The sequence below is a fragment of the Porites lutea genome, chromosome 5 (genome assembly GCF_958299795.1).
Source record: "Porites lutea chromosome 5, jaPorLute2.1, whole genome shotgun sequence".
Taxonomy (NCBI): domain Eukaryota; kingdom Metazoa; phylum Cnidaria; class Anthozoa; order Scleractinia; family Poritidae; genus Porites; species Porites lutea.
In genome coordinates, this window is record NC_133205.1 from 33,522,559 (window position 1) to 33,541,837 (window position 19,279).

Here is a 19,279-nt window from a genome sequence, read left to right on the forward strand (position 1 = left end):
ACCAGGCATCGTGGATGGGTTTAGGCAGTTTCCTTGAATGTTTTAAAAGACGACCACAGTGGAATACTGTATACGTAGTGAAAAGAGAGGAAAAAATAAGAATTAAAGATGCCATAAAGTTTTTCCATTGCACATTTTAATTGCTTTTCATATACCTCTTTCAATAAGACAGCATAAACTTACTAAGCCTGAAATTCTCGAAGTTTAGCACAAATATTGTTCAGAAAATGCTTGTGAAGCAATGTACATCTCCCATAATGCACCGTAGGCATTTTTTAAACGTCGTAGCTCAATTCAGCACGACGCGAGGGGTACGTGTTTCTAACACGAAGACCCAAGACTTATTAAGACCCCTTGGACTAAAACGAATACCCCTTTGGACAAAACTGTTACGAATGCTAACCACCAGGGCGGATAAAGGTTCCAACATATATCCGCCCTGTTAACCACTGAGGGCAATGCCCGCTTCCGTAATTTGTCACGGCGATTTGGGAGTGTTGTGTGGTATTTAATGGTGATCACCAAGTCTATCACTCGCCTTTTCTTCTAGAGGTGTTTCCATGCGTCACTCTACAGGTTTCTTTGAACATTATTTTAAACAGAGATGTAAAATCTAGAGACTCTCTCTTTTTCAATACCCCCTCCCCTCCCCCGCCTGGAAATTCAATGAACCTCAACAATCCCCCGCTTCCCCACCCCCGACAAATATTGAAATGACTCAGGACATCGTATGAAAGTCTTACATGAAGTATATACTGTCAAAATTCGCGAAATAATCTTTGTAGTGACTAAATAGGTGCAAAAATGCCCCAGAAACCGTATTACGAATAAGAAAATTTCAAGTTTTGAGCTAAAATGGGCTAAATCTCAAACTAAGGCACAGAAAAGCTCAAAAGATGATTTTATCCGAGAAACGGTAATGACCCGTATGGGAGACCGGGAGATTGGTGGCGTATTCGGGAGAGTTCGCATGTATGTATTTTGCATTTTAAATCACTTTGGAGGTGGAAATGTTTACAGTGATGATGACGTCAGTTTTATTTAAATAATTTAGTAGCATTAACGCCTATGTACAGAAAGCAAGGATCTTATCAAATCTTAGGTTCGAATCTTGTCAAGCCTGTGAATTTATTTTTCATTTTCTTTTCTCTATTCTTTTTTTCTTTTCTTTTTTACTACAGGTATCATCATAACAACTGTTTAAGCCGTAAAAGACAGTGTAAAGATGAGTCCTGTTTTTACAATAGAGGTCAGAATATGGTAGGAGGGATATAAACCTGGCATATTGTTAGGGGTGCGGTGAACTCACTTGTGAACACAGAAACGTATACAGATGTCTATACAAACACAACAGTTCAACAAGCAGCCATGTGTAATTCATTCGTAAAACTACTTAACAAAATCCCCCTTGTCAGTGGACTAGGGAGGGGAAATTCCCCAATAGGGGTATAGACGCTGTAAAGCTTTCTCTACAATAATTTGTAGAAATGCTTAAGTGAAACTCGAAATATAAACCTTTAATTTACTCGAGTAATGATCTCGCTCGACGGTCTTCGTTTTAGTCCATGCGGTCTTCGTTTAAGTCCAAGGGGTCTTAGGCCTTAGGTCTTCGTTGTTGGGTCTTCGTTTTGGGTGTTACGAAAACTAAGACCTAAGACCTAAGACCCGTCTTAGTTTTCGAGATTACGAAACCTAAGACCCCCTAAAATCGAATCCGTCGAAATATAAAGTCAAATTGTAACCGAAATAGGTCTGATCTGTCAAATTATCATGTTCGATCCTTTCCACCAAGTTTTAGGTCAAATTTAACGGTAAATTTAGGGGTCTTAGTTTTCGTAATTACGAAAACTAAGACCGCCACCAAAACAATCTCTAAAATTTCTACAAAGCCGAATTACGACCGTTTGAAGACTATAATCCGTAAGATGAACAAAAACTACTATCATACGCGTGTTAGACGATCCGCTTCTTCTCACAATTTGCAGACATACAATATCAATATTGTGGCTTTAAGAAGAGGATGAAAGCTATAGACTACCTACGTATAATTGTACACTGAACATATGCCTTACCTCTATAATTTTGGTTGTTTATCCTTAAAGTCATAAGATTGGTTTTCCACTGGAGATGGATTTTTGTCTTCATTGCGGGCTGACATGTCGCTGCGACCTGACTGAATCGCTAAGTGGTCAACGGCGTTACCGGTTAAACATCACACAAAAATACGGATTTTTTGTCCTTTTCTGGCCAGGTCATAGATAGAAAAGTGTTTTTATAAAAAGGGCGAAAAAAGGAGAATAGGCTACACTGCGTTTTTCTGGCGTTTGTTTTTATCGTTGCTGACAATGCAAAGGTAGTTGAGGGGTAGGGGTGGGGAGTAAGGAGAAATAGTCTGTGAGGGTTAATCTAAAATCACTCATGAAATAATAATAAAAAAAACGAATGAGTGAATGAATTTTCCGTACTAGCAAAATATCGTCTCCAGAATTGGAGTTCTAATTTCAGAACAATAAAATAAACAAACAATCAATACAAAGTGAAGATTGCGTGACAGTAGGTTGCCAGAGGTCAGGATTCCCGGGGAAATAATTTTAGCAAATTGTTAGCGGATCGTAGATCAGAACGCGTATGATAGTAGTTTTTGTTTGTTTTACGGATTATAGTCTTCAAACGGTCGTAATTCGGCTTTGTAGAAATTTTAGAGATTGTTTTGGTGGCGGTCTTAGTTTTCGTAATTACGAAAACTAAGAGGGGTCTTAGTTTTCGTAATTACGAAAACTAAGACCCCTAAATTTACCGTTAAATTTGACCTAAAACTCGGTGGAAAGGATCGAACATGATATAATTTGACAGATCAGACCTATTTCGGTTACAATTTGACTTTATATTTCGACGGATTCGATTTTAGGGGGTCTTAGTTTTCGTAATCTCGAAAACTAAGACGGGTCTTAGTCTTAGGTCTTAGTTTTCGAGGGTCTTAGTTTTCGTAACACCCCTTCGTTTTCGAAACACCTGCAGCACGACACTGGGTGGGTAAAAAACGAAGACCCCTCAAAATCACTTATAAATAATAATAATAATAAAATAAAAATATTTATATAGCGCTTATACTTTTCAGTGCTAAGCGCTCTACAATGCTCCAAAAAGGTCTGAATAAAAAATAAAAATCCTAAATCATTACATATATATATATACATAGTCACAAAAATACAAAATAAAAAACCTAAGATAGTTCGTAAACTCGCTTAAAAAGAAAGGTCTTCAATTAAGATTTAAACTTATTTACATCATGGATCGACCTAATGTCAATAGGCAAATCGTTCCAGAGTATAGGGGCAATGACTGAAAAAGCCCTGAAACCGTATGTCTTTAAGTTATAGGGTTTGATAACAAGACGCCACTTGTCTGAAGATGATCGAAGGTCGCAGGTTCATAAACATGGATTAGGTCAACCAAATAATCAGGAGCTAAATTGTTGAGTATCTTAAAACAAATAAATTTAATCTTAAAGATTATTCTTTGCTCCACTGGTAGCCAGTGCAACTCCTTTAGAGTATCACTTATGTGATCAAACTTACTTAAGCAGGCAATCACACGCGCTGCAGCGTTTTTGTGGACACTTTCCAGTTTGTTTTAATTTCATACTTGAGAAGACCATGTAAAAGAAGCGAGTTGCAGAAATCCAGCTTTGAATTTATGAATGCGTGCACAAGAACTTCAGCCGTAGTGACATTGATATACTTACGAATCTTAGCTATATTTCTAAGTTGGTAGAATGCCACTTTGTTGTTAATATGAAAAGACATCGTTACGGTGTTATCGAAATGACGCCGATATTACGCGCCTTATTTGTAGGCTTGATGATATCAGTTCCTATTTTAATAAAAGGTAGCCGCGGGGGCTGTCTGAACCTAGAATAGAGAATGAGAAGTTCCGTTTTGTTAGTATTTAGTTTCAGTTTGTTAGTAGTCATCCAGTTGGTGATATCGACAAGACAGCAAACATACTGAAATCGTCAGTTTGGCCAGTGGCATCCTGTTTTTAATAGGGAATTAAATTGGCGGCAAATTGGACTTCTGTGGGTGACGATTATGGTTTGCGGTAAAGGCGTGGGGGAAATCTTTGTGTGGTGTGTTAGGTAGTGGGGGCTTTTTCTTTTAAATTTTTTGATTCAAGACATAATTCAAGCTCTTTGAGTATTTTATCTCTATAAATTATATATGACTGGATTACCATGACTACGTATGGGACAGAGTAAGCACGAGCTTTAGCACAAGAAAACATTCCCTACAAAAAAATTGTCTTAGAACACCCCTACCTCCCCATAACGGCCACCTCTCCACAACGGCTACTTTCTTTTGTCCCCAAGGTGGCCGTTGTGGAGAGGTTTGACTGTATAGACAATTTCCTTTCCTGGCTACCAGAGGTTTTTTGCCGGCGTGTGAAAAAACAAAACAAAACATGGAAAAAGGCGTCTGCTTTCGCAGGCTACGCACATCGTTCCTCGCGCGCATTCATTTTTCTATCTTCTCAGCCTCGCCATATGCATGACACAAAAGAGGACTCTTTGTATTCTTTGTATTCTTTGAGTAGCATAGTACAAAGAGCGGAAATAGAGATCAGACCATGCGTCGAGTGATCTCTTACTAGAGGTTAAAACAATAAAAAATCATAAAACCGTCAGCCCGAAAGAGGCATGATCGTTAAGAAAATATGTTGAGGGTTTCTTTCATTCTTAATAACGGTTCTGGTTGTAGTTATCATGCGTAATTTCCACTGATGCGGTTAGAAACGAACATAAGGCGGAAATACAGCGCCGGGCGGGCGCGTATTGAATGATCATCGCGTGCAATTTCTTGGGAAAACTTCTCTTTAGTTGGTTAAACGGGCTCTGCCAAAGATCATTTAATCGTGTACAGTATGATACACTGGCACTCACTCTGCTCGCTTGGTCCATACTCACCACCTCATACCGCGGCTTTCTGCATAGTTACGTAGCTTCTTTCAGTAGTGCACGTGTTCGGTTGGAGTTGACTGTCTGGAGGCTATATGTAGCGACTGAAAAAATCTGTTCTCCAAATTGCTAGTTATGCTGAAACTACTACCCAATAATACGCGATACGTCTACAGTATAATTTGCTTCAGAAATCGAAGAATCCTTTACTCACCAATGTTTGATAGTAGGCCTCCGACGACACAAGGCCGGCTTGGCATCGGCAGAACAGTAACCGACTGTCACATGTTGGATTATATGAAGTGACAGCCGTACAAAGTTAGAGGCCTTGGCCTAAGTTAGTGTTCTTGGTTAGTGTCATATCATTACTGCTCATTTCATTTTAATTTTGTTTTAATGAAAAGGATATATATTACCTACACACATACATACACACATACATGGACACATATAAACATTTTATATTTTGTTTTGAGGTAAAAGCCCGGGGGGGGGGGCACTTGGGTATTTTTTGGGTGGGTATGTGCCGCCCGGGACTCCAAATTGGCACCCTGTTTTAAAAAAGATTTCCCCTAAAATTGATACCCCGTTCTAGAAATGGGCCAATTTTTTACACCTCGTTCTAGAATACGCCCTAAAACTGATACTCCGTTCTAGAAATGGGCCAATTGTTTATACTCCGTTCTAGAAAGTTTGTAAATTGAAATAGCTCTGTTTTTTTAAAAAGATATTTCTTTATTTGTTCGACTTATACATCAAATAAATGCTTCTTCATAATCAGCAACAATTTTAAGCAGAAGATAAAGCCGCGATCCACAACTTTTTATACCCCATTCTAGAAAACGCCTCTGAAATGGATACCCCGTTCTAAATCAGGAGCTTCAACATCACGACCCCGTTGGGCGGCACATACCCGTATAGGTAATGTATGGGAGTACCCCCCCCCCCCCGGGGGTAAAAGTACAATTATACTGACATGCCCGCGGGTAGCTGAGCTAATCGGATCCTGCAGGAAATAAATACAACTAAAAGAAACAAGAGAAGTAAAGAAACTAAAATTGACAACAATGAGTAGAGACTACTGATAAATTAATGGTATTACTAAGTTAAATGACAACAGTTATGACAAGAGACTTCTGTTACCCTAAACGATATTTATTGATTACATACTAACTAAGAGGAAAATAAATTCACTTAACTTTTGGAACGATTTCGGGGAGATCAATATAACAGTCTTCTGAAGCTAGGCTCTAAAAAAGTGTTTGTTTTATTTTCCTCTTAAAGGCATTTTTTGAAAGTTTTCTTAGAGATACAGGCATTTCATTCCATATTTTTGTTCCGATTCTAGAAAATGAATTCACTTGAATTGAGCGTCTGGAACTTTGTGTATAAAAGTTATAGTAGAGGAAGAGGATCGAGTATTATAAGAATGAAAATCAGAAATATCTTGAAAGAGATCTTGAATGTTTCCAGGAGCCTTACTGTGTCTTAATTATTTCAAACATATAAGGTTAGCTAAAAGCTCATAACACCAAAATTTTGACGGTAAAACACCGGCGCCGATAAATAAAGGAAGTGTATGCTGATTTCGCTCAGAAAAATGGAAGAAGCGAAGAGCTCGCTTGTGAAGCCTGAGAAACTTTTCAAGGAACGATTTACATGCTTTAGGATTAAGCATTAAGCTTTAGGATTACTGAAGACTAGCAAGTTTCATTATTAAAACTACATCATTCAAACTACATTCATTTGTTCTTAGGTCATCGTAGTTCGATCAAAAATAAAACACACAGGGGCACCCAACGACAATTTTCGGAAAAATATCTGTTCGGAAGATGATTTGAGATCTAGAATTTTCGGAACATTTGTTGTAAAATTTCTTGCTTGCCTGCCTCTCCTAGGATTTTCGGACATCTAAAAAGTGGTATAATTGCCTATTTTTAACGGATTTTTACCCTAAAAAGGTCACCTAGAGTTTTCGGGAGCCTTTTTTCTGGCTAAAATTTTCGAAAAAGGTAAGTTTTGATCCCTATAATTTCGGATCACTTGACTTTCAGCTAGGAAATCCGAACAGATGAAAAATTTTTAGGGGATAAAAATATGCCTATATCTACCGTTTAAATACTAAAATACGTTTAACAATTCTATGTTTAAGTGGTTTTGAACTATATTCTCGTTGGGTGCCCCTGAACACAAACAGCGGTGATAAACATTGTGAATTTTTATAAACTTGACGTTTCGTATGCTATTAAAAATTCATTTTCAAAAGTGATCTAAACTGACCGTTGACCGATATTGACTATATACAAAAATTTACATGATGCTTTATTAGCTGTTCATTCTTGCCGGTATCAAGAGCCATAAGGGCTCTGTTAAGAATTTTGAATTCCGAAATCTCATTTCCAGTAAATTTTTGTATCAGTATAGTCATACGAAACGTCAAGTTTATCAAAGAATCAAAAGCCCACAATGTTTATCACCGCTGCTTGTGTTCTAGTTTATTTGACTTACCTTCTGCTCTTACATGTTAAGCTTTTTAAAAAACGTCACTGATTCCAGTAATGTTTTCAACAGATGATTATACAGAATAATTTGTGATCTCAAGAGTAGCTAGTGCAACTGAAGCCACGGTGTCAAGGGCCGTGTTGCATAAACCTGCACTCTCCTAGAATGAACCAGCAAGACGGCCAATAAACGCCCGCAGAACATTTCTCCTTCGATTATCGTAAAAATATCAAATTTTCCGTCAAAAGCCTGAAAGAAAAATTAAAGGTAAACAGGCTGAAAACACTGGGCCATGAGATGACGAAATGATGGAAAGTATTGGAGGCTGGAAGGGCTGGCAGCCCTTTACGTCCTTTACTGAGAAGAGATCTTCTACTTCCCAAAACAAATAATTAAAATCAGTGTGAGTAATCTTTATACGAATTGTAGGTAATTCTACTATAGCTAAATCTTATAAGGAAGTTTGTAAAATTGCAAACGCTATTCAGGGCCACTCACCGGCCATGTTTTCCACTGGAGCCAACAAGAGCTGCAGTCATGCGCTTCCATGTCTTGACGTATCTTGCGCAAAGTTGATAATGTAGAATGATCTATTTCTTTCTTTCTTAATCATTCATAGCCAGCCTTCCCCGCAGACATTCTTAGACGTGCGTCACGCGTTCCTTATGTCTGCGGGGGAGGCTATTCATAGCCAGAACAATAAAATTACGCCTGTGGAGGTCGCCCCCAAGTAATTTCCGGTAGGCCACCTTATTAATGATTACCATACTCTCGAGACTAAAATTATCATATTCCGGGTCATTAATACCGTTGACTGGTTACTCAGGATTTAACTTATGCGATTATACAGAGTGCTCGCAGAGGCCCATGTCAACTCAATGAGAATGTTACGGTTTGCTCCATCTTAAATTGTGACCCGATACTGAAACCAAGCCGGCCTAAAAGGTCTCTGAATAAGGACCCCCAAAGAGTTGTAAATTTAGGGACTCCTTACATCCGCGGTTAAGTACCGTTAAGGAACACTAAGGAAATTAAGATACAAAGAGGACGTTGGGGTCTTAGCGTTTGTGGTTAGAACCACTTTTCCCGTTTTATGTAAGTCACGCAGACATGTGGTTTTTCTGCGTGGCAGGCTACTGCTAATCAGAATGGAAATTTGTGTTTTTGAATGTACAATTGTAAATCTCGCTACGTATCGGCAATTTACAAATGTTTCTTGAGATTGGGTTATTCAAAAGGAAAAGAAAAAAGAAAAGAAATCAAAATTGCATTAAGTCTGGGATATCCCAATTCCTATTTCTTCAACAAAAGATGTTAATGTGTTGCTCTAATGGCTATATTTACCATTTTCTTGTTTATATAAAGTTGCTGCTTTAATTTTTGTCAATGCCAATTTCATTCATCATGTCTAAGAACATGGAGCATTCATCGGACAAAACGCCAAGGGTTGGAGCTCAAGTAGAGATTTACAAATTTCACACATCTGTAATTTCTACTCATTTCTTTGATCAAGTTCAGATATTTTTCTTTTTTACGCACTGCATTGTTATTAAGGTTAGACAAGAACATATAGGCACTTGGACTGGATTACTAAAGAAGATCTGGACGATAATTTTCACCAGTTATTATTGAGGGATTCTGAAAAACCATTAACATATTCGTATCTGCATAGAGTGAAGAGTGAGCATTAATTACGGCTTGAAGTGACTTGGCAATGAAGTTAAGGATTGAGTCGTGTCTCCAGGCTGAAGCAATCAAGTCAATCAAGGTCATTGACAACTGAGCGACAACATGAATTATTGATTCAGGTTTAAGGCAAAAGGAGCAATCAGGACTTTATGATAATCCCCATCTTTCCATACTTTTACTATGATGTGCAGAGAGGGAGTTGTTGATTTAGCGGATGGTAAAATTGCAAATATTCTTGGGTAGGTGAGACTGGGACTCTGACCAAAGAGAATTTACAGATGACAATGAATACTTGATAACATTTGAGAAGAAGAAACCTTGAGATGTTAGGTGGTGCTGTAGTTTATCCTCTTGATTTGAACGGAAATCTTTAAGAACTTCCTTTAATAGTGGATTTGTACACATCATATTGAATATTAGTGTGATAGCTTGACGATTTCCGGAGATCTTTTAAGGAATCATTTGGTGACTCTTTCAATGAATTTCGGAGAACTGTTTGGCACTGAGTTGAATTTAATAGAGGGAGGACAAATATTAATAACAAATTTATTGCGTTTTAGGAAAACATTGCCTAGTGTTCCGGATATCGGAATATCAAGCCATTTTTGAATATAGCCATTCACTACAGAGTCGAGATGTTCCGTTATCCAGGTTTTGGATATATTGGCTACGGTGAAATGCCAGGACAGTTAAGATAGGGCATAGCAACTGTACAGAAGAAGTTTGTGTTTAGGATGAAGTGGCTTTATATCAATGTCATTCATCAATAATAACAATAATAATACAAATGATGATGATGATGATGATGATGATGATGATGATGATGATGATGATGATGATGATGATGATGATGATGATGATGATGATGATGATGATGATGATGATGATGATGATGATGATGATGATGATGATGATGATGATGATGATGATGATGATGATGATGATGATGATGATGATGATGATGATGATGATGATGATGATGATGATGATGATGATGATGATGATGATGATGATGATGATGATGATGATGATGATGATGATGATGATGATGATGATGATGATGATGATGATGATGATGATGATGATGATGATGATGATGATGATGATGATGATGATGATGATGATGATGATGATGATGATGATGATGATGATGATGATGATGATGATGATGATGATGATGATGATGATGATGATGATGATGATGATGATGATGATGATGATGATGATGATGATGATGATGATGATGATGATGATGATGATGATGATGATGATGATGATGATGATGATGATGATGATGATGATGATGATGATGATGATGATGATGATGATGATGATGATGATGATGATGATGATGATGATGATGATGATGATGATGATGATGATGATGATGATGATGATGATGATGATGATGATGATGATGATGATGATGATGATGATGATGATGATGATGATGATGATGATGATGATGATGATACCGCATTGGTCGTTGCGCTGGTGCATGAAAAAGGGCCGCGTCCCCCTTTAGGGAACCAGGCTGAGGTCAGAATATCCGCTTATGGCACAGACATGAACCCATATAATGAACCTGAAGATTTCACACCGACGGCACCCCTAAAAAGTGGCCCTCATGCTACACTGCATCTCAATCCCTCTAAAGCCAGTCGACAAAAAAGGTCTACGGAAGAGTACAAAGTAGTCATGAAGCTTTCTATACTCTCAATTCCAAAACATCTGTTACTCAAGGTGGCGTAACAATAACCTTAACAAGAGGCTCAACTAAAATGCCAACAAACTATAGCCGATGTCCGTCATGACATCGTCAATCGTCAAGTGTGAAGTGAGAGAGATGCAATTACGACACCTTATGAGAGAGATGCGAATGCAGTGCCAGAGGAGAAAAATGCAAATAAGAAGCAACAAAACGACAAAAATAGTGAATGTGATGTGCAAGAACCACTAAACGTATATAGATTCACAAGATGAGACACTTAGCGTGATGCAGATGAAAGAAAGTATCCTCCAAAGATATGAAATAGCCAAGTGAACCCACATTAGCCAGAGACCACCAATTCCAAAAATAAACAATGAGCGACATGCAAAATCTGCAGTTGAAACAGCTATCAAAGTCATCAACCAGACCAATTTAGAAAACTATCTCTCATAGATATTATATTCGTGTACGCAAGTGCCTCTGCCGTCACAGAATAATTGGGCATAAAAACAAAGACGAAAACACGGCTGAGAAAACCCAAAGTACTCAAAATGGAACAATAACTGATTGAAGGGAAAATACGAAAACTTAGGGGTAGTAGGGTGCTTTAGCGACAAAAATGAGCCGTTTTGTGCAATTTTGAGAACAAGCACCAAAATTGGTACAGACATTCCTTGGGTCATGCGGGACAGATAGAGGTGCCAATAGGGCTTTCCACAAGTTGCTCGAGATTTTCCAAAAAGTTTCCAAAAGTTTGGCTCCTTTTTCACAGGAAATTCATAAATTAAATTGTCTACTGAAATATGGTGAAATATGAAAGAAAGACCAAATTAAGCACCAAAAGCTGCTCCGATATCTCAGAATTAAAGAATTACTAGGGAAATTGCTCAAAATGCAAAAAGTTGCTCGAAACGAAAAAAGTTGCTCGAAATATACGAGAAGTTGCCAAAAAGTTGCCGAGCAACTTGTGGAAACCCCTAGTTTTACACCACGTCACACGAATTTGACGAAATACGCGCTTTTAATTTCAGCCGAAAGATGCAAGATTGTAACCACGAGGACCCAGGCACGCGAACATTTGTACATACATGCAGGGCTGCTGCGTGGTTCGGTGCGCAGAAAGTGCTGATTAGAACCGTAGACAAAAGATGTAGTGGTCATTGCTATTACGGAATACAGTAACCTGTGCTTAATCCGGCCTGATGTGAGAGAGTGGATCGCCTTTGGCACGGGGAACCATTTCCAGTATATATATCAACCGACATCATCTGCGAAGCATTGGGGCCTAGAAAAGCGAAAGCGCTCCCACTATTCCATGCCATCACTGGCTGCGATACCACATCGTCCTTCCATGGAAAAGGGAAAACGTCTGCGTGGAACGCCTGGAATGCGTTAGATGCCGACTCATCGAGCGATTTGTTGTTGTCCTTTACGACAAAAACCGATACTGCAAGCAAGCTTAATGCCACAAAAAGAGGGCTCTTCACCAGAAAAGGGCGACCACTGGAAATTATTCTATCAACTCAGGTGAATTCGACGTAAAGTACGATTTCTTTTACCACTAGGTTTCTACTCAGCTTAATTTTTCCCTGTCTAATTCATCTGTTTTGGCCCTCGCTCATTTTATTTTCTGGGACGTCCTTCTACACCACTTTAATAGAGCAGGGTACCAATCGAGTGGCGGGGTGGCCTTAGAGAACCAGCGAAAAAGTCCTCCTCCTGACGGGTTTGCCTGGGAGATTAGAAATAACCGCTGGCAGCCAGTTTCGACAAGATTACCAGAAGCGTCTAAAGCCCGCACTGAATTACTGAATTGCAGATGCAAGACTGGATGTACCAGCCATCGTTGCAAATGCTTGGAGGCAAACCTGCCCTGCACGAAACTTTGCAACTGCACTGACGCTTGTTTGAATTTCATCAATAAGGAATTTATCTTAGGTTTAAAAGCAGATTTAGGTTAGAAATCACTATGGTCATATCTAGACTATTATCCAAAGCCTGTGAGTTAAGATATGTTTATTAAATGACTACCTTTGAGTGGGTGGGTTTGTTAAGTAGACATTGTGTAACTGAGGGGGGCGTAAGGGTTTGCGGTGATGCGGTTTTGCGGAAATTTTTATTTTTAATTTGCGGTATAAAATAGCGGTTTTACAAAACCAAGCGGTTTGCGATATTTAGAAATTTTGGGGTAATTTCAATGCAGTTTGCGGTTTTCTTATGTTATTCTGTGCGGTGTTAATACGTATATCTGTGCAGTTTTGTGGTGTTCGTACCCCTCTTACGCCCCCCTCTGTAACTAATTTGCGGTATAAAATAGCGGTTTTACAAAACCAAGCGGTTTGCGATATTTAGAAATTTTGGGGTAATTTCAATGCAGTTTGCGGTTTTCTTATGTTATTCTGTGCGGTGTTAATACGTATATCTGTGCAGTTTTGTGGTGTTCGTACCCCTCTTACGCCCCCCTCTGTAACTAGTTTTATAAGGCTTTATTTAAAAAATATCTATATCGCCCAACTCCCACTAGCTTTTTTGGAGCTGATAACCCCCTCCACCCTCATGAAATACCATAAGTTTAACCAAAATCTTGTTACAATGTCTTACACTATCTTCATTAAGCGATATGAAACTTTTTTCCAGGAGTTTCTGTTTCTCTTTGAAGAGTTTAGTCACATATTATGGTGCTTTGACAAGATTTTCCCTTCCACCCCCGCCCCCCCCTCTGAAGGTCCAATTTTTTGACACCCCTTCTGAAACTGCCCGGAATGTTCCAACGAACATCTGTGCCAGGTTTGGTGCTTGTACGCCATAGAGCACAAAAAAAATCGTTAAGCCTCTCTTGTACTAGGGTGACCCATCTACGCTAAATGAGATCTAGAACGAAAAACCATTCAAAGAAAAACGAAAAAAGGCACTAATTAGCAAGCATAATATCAAAAAAGAAAACCAAATACCAGCAACCGTCAGAAAATTTAAACAACAACCACAAGCTAAAGCGCAACGTTTTAGGAGATTTGAAAAATGACGATAGTTTTCCACTAGAACAAAACTTACAGAGAAAACGCAGAGAAATTCTATAGTGGCTAACGAGGAAAAGGTCCGTTGGGATCAAAGAACCACGTGCCTAGAATTATTTAATTGATGAGGTAAAGAGCTTCTGGGGAAACGTCTGGAAAAAACAAAAGATCTACAAAACAAAAAAAACAAACAAACAAAACAACAACAAAAACAAAACTTTGACTGACTCGGCCAAATAGAAACTGAGAATATTGAAATTAATCATCAAGTATGGCCACAAATAATCCTAGAAGAAACCAAGAAAGCCAGTAATTGGAAAGCCCCTGGTAAAAACGGCATAGCAAACTTCTGGATCAAGAATTTTTTCATGCTTTCCTTATACAAAGACTTAACAAATGCTTACAATGAATGTTTCGGCAACCCTGAAATCGCTTTGACTGGCTAACAACGGGTATCACCTATCTGCTTCCCCAAACAGAAGACACCAAAAACCCTAAAAACTATCGCCCCATCACAGCCTTCTTGCAACCTAGAAGATATTTTTTTAAAACATCTGTCATCACCGAGAGAGTTTTTAACATAACCTTAACTTTATTCACTCCACTCCGCCCCCACCCGGAAAACAAAACGGGGAACTCAGTCGACAGCGAGTCACAAAGTCCATTTAATTTTATGGAGGGGAAAATCTGTAGTAGCGGCCGGGAGGGGATGTCGATCGTTGAGAGGCCCGTGGAAGACGCTAGTTTTGTTACAAATGATTTTTGCTAAAACTAGAATCATTTTGTTTCCAAGTCATTGACAATTTTACTCTTGGATAATTTACAAATCATTTACATAGTTGAGCTCTTTCACAAGAACTTGGTACGTTAGTTTTATATCACATAAAAAGTACAACTCATCTAGAATAATCACTTACATACACTGAGGGTCTAAATGGAAGTACCTCGATAACACTCAACACTTAGTTTTTTGGCTCTGTAACATAAAACAGTTAAATTTTAACAATTTTATCACAAACGGTTACTTTCACAGTAAATTTTTGCCTAGAAAGAAACATAACTGCTCCAGAAAATTAAAGCCAATATTATTTTGCTTTAAGTAACATCAAGGAGTTTTCGGCCATTTTGCGACAATTCGAGTTTTTCGAAGGCTACCGAAGATGTCCAAAGACTGCCGAAGATGTCGAAACACAACCGACGATTTCCAGGGAGAAATCTGAAAGACCTGAAAATTCTCCAAGAGCAGATAAGAATCGACAATGTTACAAGAGTATGGTTTTTTTTTCTACAAAAAACCCTCCAAACACTAACAGTAGTTTATCCAGAAACAGCAATCATTAAAAAATTGGTCAATTCAACAGCAAACACTAAAAGTTACAGGCAACTTACACCAAACACTAAACACCATTTAGACCCTCCACATTGCATCAACTATTTGAAAACGATAATCTCCCAGCTGAAGAAACTACAATTATAATTAATAAATTCAATAAAGACTTGCTACTTAAGATAAGGTAAAACCCGGTACAAGAACCTACTGAGATTAGAGCATATTTTTACGGGTTACCTGACCTACCCTTATCTCCATGTAAACAGGCCCTAAAAAACTCGGCTACAGGTTCGTTATCGGGTAGGTTCTCGTATGCAAGTTTTTACTGTTAAACGGTACGATGTACATTAACTTATTTACAGCTATATACTTTCATTATATTTCAGTTAATGTCAATCAGTTTAACGTATATTACCATTCTTAAAACTTATCTGAATGTGAACAATCCACAGACTGAAATTACTTTACGATCATCTATTTGCGGTTAGATCATATCTCTCTTACTTTTTGTTGTTAAAGGAGCTGTGTCACGAAATTCAGCCAAATTATGTTATTACAAAATGCCCCTTAAATTAATAGAAACGTGAAAGTAACGGCTTAAAACATTAAAGGAAGGTTAAAATAACACAACAGATACAACAGATGCCACGGATGGGCAAAACTGAAGAAGATGGAAACGGATTGAAATTAGAGTTTTTGAAAACTGTTCAGCCTAACAGTTTTTCAAAGTTGATCTCTGCCGTTTACAACTTCAAAAATAATGCTCAGAAGACAAATTTGTTTGTCTCGAATCTCCGCTTGTGTCATTTACAAGTAATTTCTTTGCTTACTTTAAGTTCCGTAGCGATTGAGGGCGAGTAACTGGCAAAATTAAATAAATTGAACTGGACTGCCGTGACCTAGCCCCTTTAAGTAGGAAAATAGGCTGGTTTTAATCTAATTATTGAGTAAGTTTTGGGTGTCAGTAAAACGCGCGTCGGGGTCTATGTTTTTTTTGTTTTTTAAAGAATACTGTTTTAGGGTTAGGGTTAGGGTTATTAAGGGTTACGGTTATTTAGGGTTAGGTTTAGGGTTAGTGTCAACCCTAACCCTAAATGACCCTAACCCTTAATAACCTTAACCCTAAAACAGCATTCTTTAAAAAAATGATAGACCCCGGCCCCGCGTTTTACTGACACCCGGAAGTTTTTATTATCTTACTGGCGGGAACAAAATAATTTTAGCGGTTCAAGATGAAAAAGCAAAACGTTAATAAGGAAAGTGTTTTTAATAAATGTTGAATTACGTACGGTCTTCCTTTAAGACATTTCCTGCCCTAAAGGACTGACGCGACTACAACATCAAACAAAAAGCCTAGAAGTACTAGTTTTGGCTTTCGTCTGAGCTACCGGTCCAGCAACGCCTAATTTCAGCGTTTTCAATGAACTGAAGCCTGAAGGGGGTAAATTTCTGCAGAATCTCATTCTGCTGGAATTAAGAGAGATAAATGAAGGAATGTCCTTTTTTAAGATCGAGAGAAATCCGCAATATCCGCAAAAAGGCGTCAAAATTTTCCTGCTAAACGGTAACAGTCAAAAGTAGCTGTCGTATATTTCATGTAAAAAAAAACAAAACAAAACAAAACACTGGTGCAATAAACGGGATGAAATTTGAATAAAGTAGTGCAGTTACTTGGTAATTTGGCACGGCAGTCCACTAAGGATCCTAAACATCGGCCTAAGGCTTATCTGACTGTAGGCCCTAGGCCACTACAATTCGCCATTGTAAACACTGAAAAGCTCGTCTTGGACCGTTGTCGCTTAGCTACAATAAAAATGTATTACCGGGGGTCACGACGCGGACGTGCGACAACTTTAGGTAGTAGCTATTACCCGGTGGCAATGATGGTCCTCGTGCTCCCCATAGATATCTAAGTATTACCACCTATAAACCCCCTCCAACACCCCTCTCGTCAAGACCGAACACAAATGGCTGTGTAATTCCAGTTCCATAAAAAAGACAATGAACGACAACAACAGGCCAATAGAGAGAAACCCGACTAAAAAGACCTTTAAAAACTTTCTGTAAGAAGCCTAAACGCCATCTTTCTGATGAAATAAGTAGTGAGAAAACAAAAGAAAATAATTGAATTGCATGGTCTCTATTGTGGGTTCGCCTTGTATCCTTTTTAAATATCGGTCGTTGGCCAATAATCAACTGGATCTTTTGTAGCCATCTTACCCAAAATTAACCCAATTTACAAAGAAACCTTATCTTGCGCGCTGTCCTAATCGCGCCATCAGTCATATGAAAAATCAAAAATGCTACTGTTTCATCGAAAGGACATTGTGTTAAGTAAAACCTCATTAATGTGTCAAAGAAGGGACAGAACCAAGTGGTCTCCGGGCACTAAAGAAATGTCTCTACTACAGACTAGTAGTAGGGATCGTACGGATGTTGGCGTTAAGGGATCGAGAGAACTGAGTATCCATGAGACAAGAGGTTTTGCTGTAAAAGTTCAAGAAGGATCTTGAATTTCCAGTCATGAAATAAGAAACGGAAAGTTTAGAGCATTGGACAAAGAATTCAGCCCAGGAAATCGTGGGTTCGATTAGTGTTCTGATCAGTTTTACATAGCGTCAAGCGTAGAGCCTGACTGAGAGAGGAAGCTGGGTGTTACGTTTGTTGTTCAAAAATGATTGAAATAAAATAACGAGCTTTCATCAGCAAATTCAATTTCCGACAACTTGGTTCTTAGTCACAAACGTTTCTATACGAGTACCAGTCACGGAGATACAATAGAGAATAAGCTATTATTGTTTAAGCATCCCATCACCAATCATCGATCTAGCGTAAAGACGTTCGCGCGAAAATCTTCCAATCTGTTTTGGTATTATTTTGAAAAATTCTACAAGTGAATCTCTAGAATGTAACTTTCCAGCTCTGCTAGAATTCTGTACCTCTAAAAACGAACTACCTTTTTTTCATTTTTTGAAGTGACCGCCCCACCCCCTCCCGCGAATTAATAGGGAGCTTTAGCAAAGACGACGGCTACGGCAAGGAGAACGGCAAAAAAGCAATAGGTTTGATCAGCGAAACAACAACTTTGCATATGGATCACACTTCTTTGTACATTTCTTTGCCGTCACTACACGACTACGACGTGAAAATGCCTAATTTCACGATTTCTGGAGAACGTAAACAAGCAACGACGAATTTTCCTTTCCCTTTCTAAACTTGAGTTCGGTCCCCAAGAAATCAACTCCAGGGAAATTCGCCTACATGTCACATTTTCAGTGAATTGGAATAAACACGACAACGTTCAAAAAAACGCGAATTCATTTTAAAAGTGCCTTTTTCGCCCGTCGCCGTCGTCGATGCTAAAGCTCCCTAATGAGTCGATGTCCCGTGGGCAGACATGTGGAACGGGGGAGCGAAATCGACAATTTTCTAAGAAAATCATCGTTTCAAAAGGTAGCGATCACCAACCATTTAAAGTGTCTGACGTAAGCCACGGCTCGGCTTTATTTGTTTATAATTTTTCCTTTGCTCTCGCACTCAATATATGACATGAATTGGCATAGCAACAAGAGTTGCGTCCGCAGTAAGGAAGCATACAAACGCGAACGACCTTAGGCTAAAAAGGCGGGAGAAATCCTTAAAGCCTGGCTTAATTAGACCCTGCAAACACAGCACAATCTCGCCTACAGGTCAGTCGTGTCGACTATGATCTTTAGGAACATGGTATCATCGCGCACATAAGCGTGATTATTTAATTCGGTCAGAGAGCAAAACATCGGACACCCACTTGCAATGTTTGTTTCCCTTCTCGGTCTCTGAAATGAGGAGCTGTTGGGGTCAGGCCTGAACGCATCGATCACATGTTCAACATTATCTTGATCCAACAACATGAACGTGACCTTCTGTCTGAATGGCCAGCGGAGAATTGCATCATACTGACCGCGCATGACAACAAAGAACACAGAGATGTGTGTTCCTCGTCCCATGCCATCTCCGTTTAAATAAATGCGGGCACACATCTTGTATCCATAGCGACTGGTGTAGAAGCAAGGGCTGTAGAAAGAGACTTGCTGCCCGCT

General features: G+C 38.8%; 2 protein-coding genes across 3 annotated transcripts in view; one reads left to right on the forward strand and one right to left on the reverse strand.

Annotated features, from left to right (window-relative positions):
* The first annotated feature begins 2,600 nt into the window (after positions 1–2,600).
* LOC140936502 (uncharacterized) overlaps positions 2,601–19,279 on the forward strand; it is a 470,324-nt gene continuing 453,645 nt past the window's right edge. The window contains exon 1 of the mRNA XM_073385984.1: positions 2,601–2,606. The gene's annotated coding sequence lies outside the window, so the exon portion shown is untranslated. The remainder of the gene's footprint in view (positions 2,607–19,279) is intronic.
* The window catches only part of LOC140936501 (TNF receptor-associated factor 2-like), a 36,133-nt gene continuing 35,524 nt past the window's right edge, over positions 18,671–19,279 (reverse strand). For both annotated transcript variants that reach the window (XM_073385981.1, XM_073385982.1), the window contains one exon: positions 18,671–19,279. This exon is cut by the window's right edge and continues 663 nt beyond it. In XM_073385981.1, coding sequence (XP_073242082.1) covers positions 18,884–19,279 — 396 coding nt within the window. In that variant the 3' untranslated portion in view covers positions 18,671–18,883.